Below are 17,458 nucleotides of genomic sequence, written 5' to 3' on the forward strand. Positions count from 1 at the left end.
TATGATTATGGATGAATCATTCCGTAGATCCTGTATTGCATTTTGTTGGGATTTAGATATATTACTTTTTGTCCTCGTTTCTTCTTTGTTAGAGTGAGCAGAAGACTTAAGACATGTTATAAATTCTTCTAAATGTTTGTCTCTGTTTATCGGCGGTCTAAATCCTTTTTTGTTTCTAACAAGGGATTCATCATCATATGGAGAATTTTGAAAATATTCTCTTAAACGTAATTTGCGACAAAATTCATCCGTATCTGCAATTAAGTCCACATTGTCCCTCTTTGGTGTTGGCGTAAATTTTAATCCCCTGAATAATATTTCTTTTTCGATATTATTTAAATCTCTGCTTGAGAGATTAATAATTTTGGGACCTGTTGATTTATTATTTAATGACTCTTGAAACGGAAAGTTGCTTGTTTTTTCCGTGTTCTTTGAGGTTGGCGTGGTCCTAAAAAATGTTTTCTGTTGTTCGAATTTTGTTTGGAGTTCCGTTTTTCTCTAATCTCTTGATCCTGTAATGGTTGATTTTGATGGCCACCATTTTGTCGTCTATCGCCATTATGACCGGTTCTCATGTTGTTGAATCTTCCCTTGGTCGGACCATAATTGTTTTGATTTCTTGGGAGGAATCCTCGTGGGTTATTTGGTATTCTCTGATTGGCAATTCGCTTAGGTAAATTGCCATTTTTTACGGCATTTGCATACGATGTGTGACGCTCTTGAGGTGTCTTTGATCTAGATTTAGAGTTGGTAAATCTGTTGTTTTTTCTTTCCGGAAAGTTGTCTCTCGGTTTTCTGTTGAAATTTTTCTTGGTTGGTCTGTTTTCCGGTTTTGATTTATTTGGTGTTTTGGTTGTTTCATTGCCGTAGTTTTCTTTGTATTGATCTAACCACACTTTTTTAGATTCCAAGAATTTTTGTGATCTCTCCTCCTCTCTTGACACATCCTTAAGCCATAATTCCAGTAGTTTTTCCTCCATTTTGCCATTACTGCATTTTTGTATTTCTTCGGTCATAACTTTATCACAATTTTCGAACTGACTTTTGAATTTAGGAACTCTCAGTCGAAGTAATGTAATTTCCGTCTCAAATCTTTGTAGTGCTAAATTAGCTCTAATTTCTGGTCCTCGGTGGATTCCGAGTCGATCGCTTTGATCCTAAATTTCCTGGGAAAAATAATTATTTCTTCATTTTTCCAGTTTTCGTAGGTATTGGCAAGATTTTCATTTTTGATAGCATTCCAGTATGCCTGTTTCCTCTGGTTAAGAAGTTTAAACCATACTCCTTTCAGTTGTCTCCTCTTCTTGTAAGCTTCCTTTTCAAGATTTAATTCGCTCCATTGTTGAATTATATTTTCCGCATTAGTCGCATAGTTATTTCCATGTGACATAATATTTCCATCGTTGTCAGCATTCCTGGTAGATAATAAGACCTGGACTTCCTCTCGAAATATGCGGTTCAGTTCCTCCATATCCTTGATTGCAACAGTAAGATTCTCATACTTACTACAAAGTGTAGAAATTTTCTCCGAGATTTCTTCTAAAATCCCTATAATTCCGTTGGATTCCGCCATGGGGACAAAAGTTGCTCCCTCATACGCAACTTTAGTGATGGGATATTTAGAAGATCAACTATATGGAAAAATACCTGAACTGTTTGATGTCGACTTTGCTAACTACATAAAAAATAATTGGAAACGTTACCTAGACGACTGCTTCATATTTTGGACCAGGAGTGAAGAAGACTTAACTAAATTCCATTCACTTCTAAATAACCTCCATGATTCCATACAATTTACTATAGAAAAAAGTAGTACGGAACTTCCATTTTTAGATCTTCTTATTATAAAGAATGGATCGTGTATAACTACAGACTTGTACTGTAAACCCACGGACACGCACCAATATTTGGATTTTAGATCGTGCCACCCATCCCACACAAAACGTAATATTCCGTTTAATTTAGCACGGAGAATTTGTACAATTATTACAGATGAAACCCTACGATGTAGACGTTTGGAAGAATTAAAACTATATTTAAGACGGCAAAATTATCCATTGGATCTAATAAACATTGGAATAGAAAAGGCATCCGAAATTCCAATAGAGGACCTAAGAAATCCACGCCATATAGACGACACCGATGATGACGGGAAAATAGCCTTTGTAGTTACCCATAACCCAAGGAACAGAAACATCCTTATGGACGCTAAAAGATTTTATCCCATTTTAGAACAATCGGAAAACATGAAAAGTTTAGTTCAGCCAAATGATATCATAAACAGTCGACGACAAGCACCAAGTCTTAAAAAACTGTTGACCAAGGCCCGTTTTACAACACAGGAGGAAATTCCAACCATTAAAAAATGCGGAAATCCGAGATGCGGAACATGTACATATTTAGAAGAGGGGAATAAAATCCAACTTAAATCAGGAATGGAAATTCGAACCAACTCATCTATGAACTGTAAATCGGAAAACGTCATCTACTGTGCCATCTGTCCGACGTGTAAAGAATATTATATTGGACAAACGGGAAAATTAAATGCCAGGGTTCGTGTGCACAAGCAACAAATTAAAGACCCTAGTGTGCGTAATACACCGTGTTGTGAACATTTCGCAAAATGTGGCAAAGGAATATTTAAGATTTTCCCTTTTTATAAACTTCCAAGTGAAAACGAAAATTTACGTTTGGCAAAAGAAGACTTTTTTTATCAACCTCTTTAAACCCAAACTTAATCGGAAATGATACTGTATATTTTATATTTTGAAATTTCATTTGTATAATGTGTGAAAGTTAGTGCAAGATTTGTACATTAACAATTACGCCAACTTAACGCTACCTACATCTATTATGACGTCACAATGAACTTTATGCTTTTGACGTTACCAGGTAACCTACCTGACATTTGTATAACTGCCTGAAGAGCCGAACATGGCGAAAGCGCTTGCAGTAAATGTTTTGTGATATTTTTGGATTTTTACTTTTAAATATACCAAAAACTGTACCGATTCTTCATTTTGTTTTGAAATTATATATATATATATATGGTAAAGAAGTTAAATTGATCGAAATACAAAATGATACAGAAAGATTGACAGTTTTCTAAGAAAGAAAAAAACACTTTTTTACGGATTTTTGTCTTTACGGATTCATGTCTTTACTTAGATTGGAAGCTTTCAAAAGCCAACAAAATTGCAGTTTGTTTTTAAAATCATATTTATTTGATATATTTTAAAATTTAGTCCCTTATTATTTACTTAACTCACATTTGAAAATTTTTAATTTTTCTGATTTTGTAAAAATTATAACTAAATTCGTTGTTGTATAATAAGTTACATGTCCTAGGCAACATAGGTAATACGATGTAGTGTGATTTCTTTTATCCAATCAAATGATGCGTTCCAATCAAAATTAATATACATGTATTTGAATAGTCCATAGCTGTTCTTTTTTTTATAATATTTCATATGTTTAGGCAGTGTAGGGCGCCATTAGAGTTTTTGTAACGAATGAATTGTAGATTTTTGAAAAATGCCCCCCAAAAATTCATAAGCAATGAAAACTTGTAAATACACGATTCAACCCTCTCTGGCTTGATTCTCATTTGTAATATTCAAGGATATGATAAATATCCTGGTCAAAGATAGATGCATTAAGGATCAGGCGGTGGTTGTACAAGGTTCAATTTCGAAATATAAAGACAAATTAAAGTCCTTTATCATCCTCTGTCTAGTATATTTCATTACTTACTAATATCTGCAATGACCAGCTACGAAATTAAAGTGAAGACAGGGGATAGACTGGGAGCGGGTACAGATGCCAACGTAGAGATTGTTCTACTGGGGAGCTGTGGGAAGAAAACAAAGTCGGCCAATCTTGATTGTTGGTATAGAAATGACTTTGAGCGAGGCAAGACCGATGTCTTTACCATAAAAGATAAGACAGATATTCCTGAAATAAATGAAATCAAGTTGCGAAGGGACAAAGCGGGCATGTTCAGCGATTGGTTTGTTGAAAAAATTGAAGTAACCAATCAGAGGAGCGGAAAGACTAGTGTTTTCCCAATACTTCGGTGGATTCGCCCTGACGTTGATTTCTATGTTGGACGATATGATGTCTCTTTGCCACAGTTTGATCCTCGGCCGCAACAGCGCAGTGCTGAGTTGGATGAGAAAAGGAAGCTCTACGAGTATGAGGAGAAAGCACCAGGATTACCCATGCAGGTACGGATGGAAATCTGTCATCGTAAAAGAATACTGTAGTAAGTTAATGTATTTAATAATGTGCAAAATATATTTATTGTCTTTGTTGACTCATTTAATCGTAGGTTAAAAATGTTCCTGAGGATGAAAACTTCTCTTTTTCTCATAAGGTAGGTGACCATTTTTTCCCTAACTTTCCAAGTTCTGGAGATGATCAAACAAATATACTTCCACCATTTTTAATACAATGGTATATCTTTTTTATTCATAGAGACATATGTATGAAACTGCTTAAGATAACGAATACTTATTGATCTAAAAAAAAAATCTTTAAACAATCCAAACATTTGAAGAGGGCATAAAACATTGACCCTGGGAAATTCCCGGGATGGGATCAGGTGTCTAGTTAGGAGTTAACATCCCCTGTTGACCGGTTACACCCGCCGTGAGCCTTGTGTATTGATCAGGTAGACAAAACATTTCGTAGTCAAACTATGACCTAGTGATAAGTCATATTTGCTTATATATGTACATGTATATATGACAAAGTCATTATAAAGGCCAAAGAATGCACGAAATATTGACTTTAAAAAAGATTGTTGTAATCACTGTAACATCATTTTTTCATTAAGTAGCACACCTTGCTTTTAAAATTAACCGTATTCATAGCAAGCTCTTGAATAGCGAATGAATTTGCGAGATATAAAGACCATAATCGTATTATAACGGGAATAATTCTTCAAAAATTAAGAAATTCGAAAAGGTGACAGTTGAAAATCTGAGGTTATCTCGATCGTCATGCAGTTATCGTCTAGAGTCAGTAAAACATGCAGATATCAGATATTTACCTTTTAATTAAAAAAATGTAAACTTATAATTTTGTTATGTCCCTTCAACGATTCATCTCTGGGTCTTTTGAGTTGTGCGGTATAATTAAAAAAAATCAATTATAAAGAACATTTTACAATTTTATAAAACTTCATCATAAAAAATATCATGTACAACACCAAAAGAGATACTCTAACTTTAAATCTTGAAAAAGCACCATCATTTAAGATTTTCCCAACAACCAAAATGAATTTGAACTGTCGTATCTCTTGGATTCCGAAACGTCATAAAAAAAAATCATTACAAACAAAATTTATACCGGGTTCCTGCAAATCCTGTACTATTTGTCTTTGTTCACTCCTCACTAAACTATCAACTAAACTATCAACAGTACTGAAGGTGAAACTTCAGAAGTACTGTACAACAAAATATTTTTGTGAAGTGGTTTAAATCAGATGTGGATACTAGTATTTAAGGTAATCCGATCCTCTGGTTCTGAATATCAGTAATAGAAAATGCTCACAAAGATATCTCTAAATTCTCAATCATATGTATTTACCCACAGAGAGAGTTTCTTCAAACTTTGTCTTTAAAGTTTATCATATCATATATGGAAAATTAGTAAATCTCAAAAAAATTTTCAGGAAATTTGAACAGAACTACATACTGCATATTTTCTTATTGATAATTGATTTATATTTATAAATCAATTATCAATAAAAAAATATGCAATATTTGATTTTTATTCCTAAAATGTATTAAATATATATAATTTTATTTAATACATTTCAGGAATAAAAATCATCGGTATTCAGGCTTTTTGCATGATTTCCATACCTATTCGGTACTTTAGTTTTTCCTATTAAATTACTTCGATCATTTTGTAATGCATAGTGTATGAAGTGTTTCCAATCAAAGAAAACACCAGAAATCACTTCTAATTTCAATTTATGCTTATAAACATTGTTAAATGTAAGGCTAGATTGAAGGCTAGATTAAAAGAACTTTGATTTTCTTAAATATGTACGTTTTACAAACTTTTATGGATAGAAATATCAACTTTTTTGTTACTGTTTATAAAAACTTTAAAGAACCTTGAATCATACCGAAAGGCATAAAATGACAATTGTTGCATGAAAAGGTTTAAAAGTTCAAGCTTTATTTTGATACTTTTTGAATTAAACTATAAATTTAAAAGGTATCCTTCATGGCTGAGGATCGGATAATCTTGAAAGAACTTTTGAAAAATTTGAAATCACAGAATTTTACCGAAATAAAAACTTAGGAGACCAGGATATCCAACAATCAATCTGTTGGAATCCCAATGAGTATCAATTGCGTCCCCTTATTAGCAGACCTAAGTTTGTATTCATATGAAGTAGAATTTGCTCAAAAGCTTGTATGTACTGTGGCCTTTAAGTCGACATTTATCAACGACATTGTCAATTAACAATGGTAATTTCTATTCTTATTTCGGTACGATTTATCCTGGCGAACTTGAAATACAAGATTCCACAGAGTCTGATTTATCTCTTTCATCTTTGGATATTTTACTATAAAAAACACGTTTATAGTTATCTAACAACAGTTCTTTGTGATAATGATTACTTTTCAATCATCAACACTTCTTACTTATGCAGCAGTATTATCTTCTACATCTCTCAACTGATTCGATACGCAAGAACATAATCCACGTATGGACAATTTATAAATTTCTTAAACGAGGTACGTTATCGACAAACATTATGATGAAACAAAAATATCAGCTATCAAGTTTTTTAAAGTCACCATTGCATAAGTTGGATCATTATCTACACGTGAGTGTACTGTCGACGGATTTTCCTCTTTATTTCCCGATCATGATAAGGAATACTTGCACACGGCAAAGGATGCTCACTCCTCCAAGGCACCTGATACCACCTCTAATAGAGGTCCATGCTCCTCTGGTCCTGAATTATATCGCTTAATTGACTTTATGTTAGTTATCTCCATATATTTCAGTCAAGTGATAATTCAAAATTAATGAATTGTGTGGGGACAAAAAATAAATAAAAGAAAATGGCGGAAATAAATTTATTCATAAAATCACGGTATTATCACAGTTTGATCTGCATCGAAGAATATCCAGTGTGGTGGTTAGTAGAAGATTGGATATTATTTTTGGCGATGGATCATGGGAAACTTTAGACGACTTGACAGGTGTCTACTCAAAAACATTTGGAGAGCCAAAGGTAACATATATGTTGCATTATTGTATTGTCCCCCGTTTTCGCGAAAGTGAGGGGACATTAAATATCATTCGTATGTATGTCAGTATGTAAGTCTGTAGATCTGTCTGTCCTTCAAAAAAACTTTAACCTTTGTCAAATCTTTTAAATAAGAAGAGCGGGGACTTTCATATTACAGATGTATATTACCTATGTCAAGACATTTTAAATACACTATAATTTTTTTACCCCGTGACCTTGAAGTTTGACCTACTTTTCAAAAACTTTAACCTTGGTCATGAATGGGTAGAGATAGAGTTGTTGTATTAAAGCTGTGTAATGCCTGTGACAAGACCTTTTTAAATACACTATGAATTTGAGGCCTTGATCTTGATGTTCTTTTTAAAAATAAAACATCACTTAAAATGAATACATGGGGCTTCCATATCTAACTGTCTACTATCTGTGACAAGACTTTATAGATTAACTTTGATTTTTGGATATTGAACTTAAAGTTTGACCTACTTTTCAGGAATGCTAATTTCTTATCAAATAACTTTTGATTGAGAAGAGAAATTGCTTTCATATTTGACAAGTGCAGTACCTGTGACAAGATACCGGTATTTTCGCACATGATTCCTGATGATTTGAAAAATTTCTGACCTTGACCTTCACGATTGACCTAATTTTGAAACAAAAATTACTTCGGTGGTAACAATTGAATGACATATGGTAGGGAGTTCATATTTGACACAATATGCCAGAAAAATAACATCTCACTCACAAAGACCTGCATCGAAAGTGGGGAACAGAACTCTTTGAATTCGCTTGTCTAAAACATTGCTATGAATACATTATAGTCCTTATTGCTGTTTTAGAGTGTAAAAACAAATTCTTCATAGGGTTTTCATAATTTCAAAAAACGGAATGTGACAAGTATGATGTTGTTGATATTGCCCAAAGTAAAGAAAAAAACCTCATCTTGCGTTCTTTACCTTGACGTATTGCAAATTAGTCAAAAGCATCATTTATTGACATTTTTTGTATCAAAGCAATGACAATTTATCTATAAATTTGATATATACAGTATATCACACAAATTAAAAAAAAATCAGGCAATTATGAAAGTGTTTGTTAGATTGAAACATCGCTCCATTGTTATTGTTATTTTAAAGTTATTTTTCCATTGACTATATGTACAATTTTCATTTATCGTAAAAATTTTGCAACATACCTTAAATCATTAGGACTTGAAGGATTGGGAGTGTGATGTAAATTTTGGATGGCAACGATTGAACAGTGTCAACCCCAATCTGATTCGGCTCTGTACACATATACCAGACAAGTAAGGGATCGTAATTAATGCTGATCAACAGATTTAATTAAATTAACAATTTTTTGTTCAGCAAATATTATACATGTCAACAAAAACAAAATCACCTTTCCAGTTTTACTTCGTGATTTTGCAAAAATATGATATACTTACAATTTGAAATTCATTTCTTTCAGATTTGGGGTGACCGAGGAAATGATCAAACCTTTTCTAGATGGATTGACTTTGTCCCAAGCCATCAGTGACAAACGTCTATTCATCATTGATCTAGAAATACTGGATGGGATTTCTCTAGTCGATGGTTATGTTGTAAGTTGCATCGTCTGTGAGTGTGTGTGAACATCTATATGATAATAATAAAATTGTTTACCCATTCTAGAATTTCTGTTCATACACAAGATTAAGTACGGTGGAAGAGCGCCATAAGCCACAAGATATAAATGTCGTAAAATAAAGAAACGTGCTATATTTGTGATGCGTGTGAATGTTCCAATGTCATTTTTATGCTTCCATTAAGGGTACTTACCACAAACAAAAAATGGATGCACGGCTTGATATATAATTTTTGACTGATTTCGATTTAAAATGACATAAATAATTTATCCCTGAATTAAAAAGAAATCGTAGGTTTTCCTTGATGCTTAGATATGAGATTTTGTTTTGCCTTCTATACAATTCCATACAAAATTTTGCACAATTTTTTAACCTTATGACATAATCTTATATAATTCTCCCAATCTCCTTGACAAACATTATTCAGGTTACCAATTTAAATGTAAATCTATGAGAAATAATGCTAATTTCTGAAAAAAGTTTGTTTGTGTTATTTATCCTTAATAAGGAATTTTTAATAATGACTTTAAAGATGAATGAATATATACTGATTAAATGTTCTCTAAACTTATTTTCTTAAAATTTCAGTGTCCGACTCCCATCGCTCTCTTCTTCGTCAACTGCAAAAATCAACTATTGCCAGTTGCGATACAACTTTTTCAACAGAAGGGATGTGACAACCCAGTAAGAACGACGTCTTGATGAAACTTCAAAAAGAAATCGTATTGAAAGTAGAGGTTATTGAGTCTAAAGTGTAAAAGTGTTCTCTGAATGATATAAGTTTAACCTTTTTTCAGGTGTTTCTGCCCAGTGATCCACCATATACATGGTTGATGGCCAAAATGTGGTACAATGTAGGGGACTCAAATTATCACCAAGCGGTAACTCATCTAGGTAGAATATCGGACATTATTTTAAAGAATTAGATTACAACAACATTGTCTTCGTTTGTAAGGCTATTATATTAATTGTATTTAAAAGAACTTGGATTTGATTCCATAAGTGAAATATAACTTATACTCATAGCTCCCTCTCCAAGGAAGATATTCTTCAAAATCATATGTCAGTTTTGAGTATTTTTTAGGACCCCAAACAACCAAAATGAATTTGAACTACCATATTTATATTGGATTCCGAAAATTCACTAAAAAGAATCTCACAATAAAAGATACATAGCGGGTTCTAGTAAATGTTCAACCAAGCCTCTTCCTTTATACTCCTCACTAAGATGTTAACAGTATTAAAGGAGAAACTTCAAGAGTACTGTGCAACAGTATATTCAAGAAGTGGTTTCAATTAGATGTGGATACTTAAAAATGCCATGGAACTTTTGGTAATATGGTAGTTCAAATTCATTTTGGTTGTTTCGGATATTAAAAATATTCAAACTGACATAATTATGATATTGAAGAATTTCTTCCTTAGAAGGGGAACTATGTGTATAAGATGGATTACCACTGGTACATAATGTAGAATTAAATCCAAGTTCTTCTGAAAAAAAATTTATAAAATGAGCATTGAAAACGAAGACAATGTTGTTACTTGCTTTGTCAGCAGGGACAAGTACGTACTGATTATGTAATCTATCTAATTCAATGTTTACTTCAAGGTTATTGAATAAAGGAGGATAGACGGTTTTCATTTTGCCCTTCAATCTTTTAATACGCGATTGTAACAGATCTGATAAATTTAATCCATCCTAACAAAGTGCCAACGTCTTCTTTTTCATATCTGACCCACCGCCTGGTGTAATCTTCTACAGAATCCATAATATTAATGAAATTCCGACGCACGTTGAAGGATCGGGGTTCCTTAAATTTAGGACCTTTCAAAATTTGTGAATTTTGTCCTTAATTTTAACTATATTTACGTCACCTTTAATAATGTACCCAGCAGGATTATAGTTATAGGGCGAAGAAGAACATGAACACCATGGAGGATTATGCTTAAGATATTCGATATCCGGGCCCTGTAAAGTTTTTTTTTTGTTGTTTTTTTTGTAATAAAACTTTTGTCGACCTATATTTGTTGGAAATACAAGGCGTAGTCTTTAACTTGAAATATGGTGGAATACAAGACTGAAACCTTTTGTCCATTCGCGCAAATTCCTTTATGGCATATTGGATTTTAAGGAAAAGACTGGTTGTTTTAACTGCATTTCCTTCAGTAAAATGGGGGGGGGGGAATTAAAAGCCTATGATTTGATCAAAATACGTGTACAATGTGCATATAGAATAGGTTAGCGAGAAAACAAATAGATGATTTTCAAAAAAATTATCTTAAAGTTTCTTTATTTAGGTTTCACACATCTACTAATGGAAGGTGTGTGTGTAGCAGCGAATAGATGTCTATCTCCTTCCCATCCCATGTTTAAGCTGTTAGCTCCACATTTTCTGTACATTATTCCAATCAATGCGTATGTATTATAAATATTATTTATATAAAGTTATATAATGACGTAGAAATCTCATCTCCAAATCCCCAAACTAAGAACTTAACTGATCTAAACTATATATTTTTGGCGCATGAAATCTTCACTCTGATTGATTATCATTCATATAGTGTTCCCTTTTTTTTTAAAAAAGGTACAACGACTCAATCAATGTTTTTCTTTCAAAGTAAAATGTAAACGTAAAAATTCCACGACACATGTCATTCTCATATTTCTTTTTATGCGCCTGAATCGATAGATTCGGGGCGTATATTGTTTTTGTCCTGTCTGTTTGTCTTCAACTTTAACTTTTGAACCGTGAGAGATAAAAACTTCACATTTAGTATGTATACTTCACTAATTAAGCTTTTTCAAATGACACCAAGGTCAATGACCTGGTGACCTTTATTGTGATCTATATGCTAAAAATAGCTTTTTCGAACTTTGTTGCCGCCGGACACATAGTGTTTCACAAACACATCTTGTTGAGTATACATTTTATTTTTATTTGGACATTGTTAGTTTCGCTCGTACCATCCTTCTGGCTGAGGGAAGGTGGATTGAAACAGCAATGGTGCTTGGAATCAAGGGAACAGTGGAGCTTGGCGCAAAAGGGTGAGGTTATTAGTTAATCTGTTTGCTGGAAAAGCGGGAGGGTATATAGTAATTGGTATGTCTGTCTATTTGTACGTCCGTCTGTCCGTCCGTCCGCCCGTCTTTCTGTCTGTCTGTAACGCTTTCGCTTCCACACGATATCTCGAGAACCCTTTGAGCTTTTGCAATGAAATTTAGCATAGCAACTCCCTATGGACTAAAAAAGAGCCCTATTGATTTTGAGGTCAAAAGGTCAAAGGTCAAGGTCATAATTAAGCAAATTTTGTCTGTTATAATACTTTCGTTTCCACACGATATCTCTAGAACCATTTGAGCTATTGCAATGAAATTTTACGTAACAACTTCCTGTGGCCTATGAAGACCCCTATTGATTTTGAGGTCAAAAGGTCAAAGTTCAAGGTCGTAAATTTACACATTCTGTCTGTGTGTAACACTATCATTTCCGGGCGATATTTCAAGAAGATTTTGAGCTTATACAATGTAATTTTATACCAAAACTCCCTAGGACCTCTCTCACCCCTCTCAAAGTGCCCCGCCCCGTTTTTTTTATTAGTATTTATAGTATTACATGTCGCTATTTTTAGCACAGGGGCATGAGGAGAGTTATTGCGTATAAAACAGGTTCTCGGCGGACTTCATGTTCTTATTACATCAATTAAAACTGTTTCATAAAGGCTAAATAAATCAAACACCATGGATTGTGTAAAATTTTGACAATACCGAACATGAATATATACATGTATGTAACTTCATTTCTGCATATACTTAACTCCAGGTAAAGCGATTCCGTGGTCTAGTGATATGTTTCTCGCTTCCAATGTGAGAGGTCCCTAGTTCAAGTCCCGGACGGACAACTTTTTTTTTGAAATACTTTTTTTTTTACTAAATAATAGTATTCAGCACGCGAAATGAAAAATTTACGATGTTTGGCTTGTACAAACTCATAAAATCTTCATTACAGTGTGATAAATATTCCATATAAAAAGAATCTTCTATACACATAATAAAGAATAAGCAATTAAATCTTTATATCCATAGTGGAATATTTTATTTGCTTCAGTATACATGCATGTATACATTTAATAATTCTACAAATTCAGTGAGGGGGATCCAACTCTCCCCCCTCCCTCCCACGAACTGCGCATGTTTTACTTTATTTTCCTTAAGCGGGGACACAAATTCTCTGAATTAGCTTGTTATATATTGTACTTGATGCATATTACGAATAATGCTCATAATGATGTAAAATTGTTCGTCCCTGGCACTTCGTAATTAATGGGTTTTACTGTACTTATTTCGCACATTCAAATGCTCTTTATGCTGCTCTGTTTTGTTTCTTTTTACAAGTATAAACTTTTATATAAATGAAACTAAATCAGATCATCTGTAAAATTTTAGAATTGTGCTTATGGTTAAAACTGCATATTTCGTTCGATTTTTTTCATTATGTATTTCTTTCGAAAGTCGTGACATTTAGGTCAATAAAGATCTTCGAAGTTCTTGTTTTATTCTTTCGTTCATTTTTTAAAATGTTACCTTTTTATATATGTAATTCTTTTAGGATAAGTTCTTGGAGAATGGATGTAGAAGGAACCTATCCAGAATTTTTGAAAGAAAGAGGGGTTTGTTAAATCATAATTCCTTTCTTGATTAGTTTTAAGGGTATTTTTGAGCTTATAATTAAACTTAAGCTTTCACTCAGCAATTTGTAGCAGCATATCCATGTCATATTCTTTTAGCCATTTTTTATTCTTCAATTGCATTTTTGCACACTTAAGAGCCATTCAATATAATTACATTCATTCTTATAATAAGCACTAAATTTTGTTAAAAAATATAATTAAGATGCCTGAAAAGTTGAAGAAATGATATTAAACGCAATCGGTCTTTCCCATGAAAAGCATCTGTTACATATAAACTAAATTAAAATAACACACAGACATATCCCCCATCCCCTCCCAACCCACCAAATTTTACAATATTAATTAAAGGAAATAGGATTTTGCTGTAACATCTAAAAAAAAAATTGAATTAGACTTTCCTTATACCTTAAATGTATTTAAAGTTATTAAATAAATTCTTACATCGATACAAAACGAATGAAGATGAAATATTTAAAGTTCTTTCATATGAAACATACTTTGACAGATATATTGCAAGGATGGAAAAATTCTACCACAATTCTACCAGCGTGACGATAGTCTTGACCTGTATGATGCCATCCGAAATTACGTCACCAAATATGTCCATCTCTACTATGGTGCGTATTTTATTTGTCTCTGTATCGAATAATTAATTTTTGGATATTTGCATTTCAAATGTCTTTGTTCAATAAAATTACAAATAGATAATGTACTTTATTTCTCCATCAATGTACTGGCTCATTGATAGGCGCGATTTAAAAAAAATCACGTGCGGGGCGGGACGTTAGAAATACAGGTATCATACTTTTTATACATAACGGTAGTAAACTTTTAAGTTATAGACTTAAGTTCATTGTAATGTATGTTTTCTTTTCTACAACAGACACACTTGATAAAATCAACAATGATCCTGAAATTCAAAACTTTGGACGTGAATTATCAATGCCTAAGTCCGAAGGAGGTTGCGGAATTTTGGTAACAATGCAGAGAGAGAGATATTTCACATATTTTTTTCAATTGAATTTGACAAGTTTTAAAACTTTCTTTTATTGCACAATCATTCGTGAGCGCATATTTTATGATAACAAAGTCTTCCAGATGTAAATATCTAAAATTATTATATGTGTCATTGTATTTGATTACATTGTACACCTTTGATTTAATGGTGTCATGGTGTCTGTGAAAGCTGAACTCCCCTTATTATCATTTGAAAAAATAGATAATCCAGTGGCTGTCATGGGCTGTGCAAGGTTTTTTCGGAGGAAGTTCTTAGAACAACCTAAAGAATGCATATATTCCTCTCCTCTGAACCATACTAGGTGGAACAAACAAGGTTTTTGGTTGGAAGAGTACTTCAACCTAAATTATGAAATTCATGGACGCATATCAGGGGTTCTATTGCAAGTTGGAGCACTTCATTGCTCAAAAAGTAGACATGCATCTTTTTTTAAACATTCTTTTCTGCTCTATGGTCTATAGCAGACAAACTAAGTAAATGATTATCATAAGCAATGGTTCCTGTACCAACACTGTGAAATTCAGACTCCCAGTGTGAAAGGTTCTGGTGGAAAGGCGGGTTCTATTTATCATGCAGTGAATAATTGTTAATTTAAATTTAAATCCTCTCTGAGTCTGGCATATAGATAGCAGATAGTTGGATGAGCAAGGGTGACCCTTGTAGAATTTTGAAGGCCATGGCCCCAGCCTCAGACGCTCTGGATGGTGGGGTTCTTCTGTCCATGTAATAAAAATGCATTGTAGTCTTTTTCAATTTTTTTCCCTGTTCCTACATTTAAGACATTGTATTTAGCACGCAAAACAAGTACAACTTCAATACTGAACTAGAGTTTTTTCAATTAGTTCTGAGAAATTTATTAACATTAGTAAAAGGTTCTTGCTATAGTGCAAGATTCCATTGTTTAATGGATTTTTTACTCTTAATTGATGGAAGTTATTTCCTTGTGATTATTCACCTATGGAAAAAAAAAGAAATACGATAAATAACTGATTCAGGTGCCCTCACGACCCTTAGGTATCCAGTATTCAATTCCATTCAATAAGATAATCCATAGTATTTACTTTATAAAAGGGCGTTCCATTCAAAGACGGGAAGTTCAATTCATCAGAGGACTTGATACTTGTGTTCACTTTCGTTATTTACACCTGTAGTGTAGTACATGCTGCTATCAACTTTCCTCAGTACGATTCATACGGATTTCCCCCGAACTATCCAACCAAAATCAAAGGATCACCCCCTAAGGATAAGGTACTTATTTTCAAATTTATAATTTTATAATATGCATTAAATAAAATAAAGCACTGTAAATTTTCAAGTTATGTACTAGTATCTTGTGTTACAGTAGTTATTAATGATTAACAAAGAAGTTCCATTGTAAATAAATATTAATTTTTTAATGTTAAGTTATTTATCGGAATTTCAGACTCAGTCATCATTTACAGCAAGAGTAACGTTTTGTAAAAAGTGCACTGCTGGTGTTGAGTATGTGTGTAAAGGTGTGCGAGGGAGTGTATTTGTGTTTTTGCTCTGACAAAATGCCTCTTTTCAATGCTTTGATTTTAAAATTTCAGAAGCCATTGCAGGAAAAGGAAGTTGTGAGGGCTCTACTAGATAGGGCCTCCTCTCTGCATACTATGGTTGTCATGACAGTTCTGAGTGAACGAAGTACTAACGCTCTCGGTGACTTTGAAGTGAACTATATTTATGACCCACCTGCAGTAGCGATTGTGGAAGAGTAAGAGATTTGGTTTATTGGTTCTTATGAAGAATTAAAATGTTTATACATTTTGTAAACAAAAATCAAAATACACACGAAACTGTTGCATTATTTAGGAACTTTATCTACTTCACCATTTTTAGGCATTTTATCTACTTCACTATTCAAGTAAAACACTGGATATAAATATAAACAATTATGATAAATTTTTGTTTTCTTGTTTGTTCGGGAATTAACGTTGCACCTGTTGCAAAAGAAAAAAGACAAAATCCGTATTTCTTTCTGCAACCGCTGCAACATTTTATAATTCCCGAAATAAAAACCAAAGACAGTCATTTTATTGTTCAAAAGAAACTTGGTTGGCAATACGACTGGACATCTTGAAGGCAAGTTAATTGTTTGAACGGGTATAATTCCCAGTTAGTCCTCAATCAAAATAGTAAAATTTGAAAATCATTACCGTTGACCGTTTTGCACCATGCACACTATGTCAGAATAAATAACAAAATTTGGATTTTCACAATTTTATTGAAGTCACTGAAGTGAAAGGGTTAACGTTGTTTTCTTGATGAGACTGAATCTTGGATAAATATATACCAAATGGTTTTTATTTTTCAGATTCAAAAAAGATTTGAAAAACATTAGTGTAAAGATTCATAAAAGAAACGAGAAGTTGGAGAGAGGGTATGAATATCTTCTGCCAGAGGAAGTCCCGAATTCCATCAGCATTTGATTTTATTCTACGAGAAATTTCAAAGTGTCATATATGAACTCTTATCTGTATTTTTGTACATTCATTTTGCAAACAAATTGCTTAGTCATATTTTCGAAATTTAAATAGTATCTCTTTACATATCTTTAAGAGACATCTTACTCTCAAAAATAAATGATAATGGTGATAATGGTGATATTTATGTTACTGATCTGTCAATGTAGAGAAATGTTTTAATGTCAAGCGCCTGTGATGCCTTAACTGAATATTAGTATACCCACATCGCAAGCCTGGTCCGCTTTATCACGGGCGGGCATAATTACCTTGTTCAATCAGTAAATATTTTACCCAATCAAATGACGTGTTACAAATTAAATTATTTAGGAAATAAACAACGTTATTCAGTGAACATGGCG

The 17,458-nt window shown here is 33.0% G+C and overlaps 1 protein-coding gene across 1 annotated transcript; it reads left to right on the top strand.

The window, feature by feature from the left end:
* The first annotated feature begins 3,759 nt into the window (after positions 1-3,759).
* LOC134250711 (polyunsaturated fatty acid 5-lipoxygenase-like) lies at positions 3,760-17,205 on the top strand. Its single transcript, XM_062733072.1, has 15 exons — positions 3,760-4,226; positions 4,331-4,375; positions 7,136-7,264; positions 8,488-8,585; positions 8,750-8,882; positions 9,495-9,590; positions 9,704-9,800; positions 11,205-11,322; positions 11,860-11,952; positions 13,514-13,574; positions 14,101-14,212; positions 14,479-14,570; positions 15,685-15,861; positions 16,185-16,348; positions 16,949-17,205. The coding sequence occupies exons 1-15, from the start codon at positions 3,765-3,767 to the stop codon at positions 17,061-17,063; spliced, it is 1,992 nt and encodes a 663-aa protein (XP_062589056.1). The 5' UTR covers positions 3,760-3,764; the 3' UTR covers positions 17,064-17,205.
* The last annotated feature ends 253 nt before the right edge of the window (positions 17,206-17,458 follow it).

The sequence above is a fragment of the Saccostrea cucullata genome, unplaced genomic scaffold (assembly GCF_032062105.1).
Source record: "Saccostrea cucullata isolate Sc308-1 unplaced genomic scaffold, CSIRO_AGI_Scuc_v1 ctg3020, whole genome shotgun sequence".
NCBI lineage: Eukaryota > Metazoa > Mollusca > Bivalvia > Ostreida > Ostreidae > Saccostrea > Saccostrea cuccullata.

Excerpts from the sequence above, each read along its gene's own strand:
- LOC134250711 (XM_062733072.1), top strand. The coding sequence starts at position 3,765 with ATGACCAGCTACGAAATTAAAGTGAAGACAGGGGATAGACTGGGAGCG. Across the intron at positions 13,575-14,100 it reads AATTTTTGAAAGAAAGAGGG|ATATATTGCAAGGATGGAAA; the intron begins GTTTGTTAAATC and ends ATACTTTGACAG. Across the intron at positions 14,213-14,478 it reads ATATGTCCATCTCTACTATG|ACACACTTGATAAAATCAAC; the intron begins GTGCGTATTTTA and ends TTTCTACAACAG.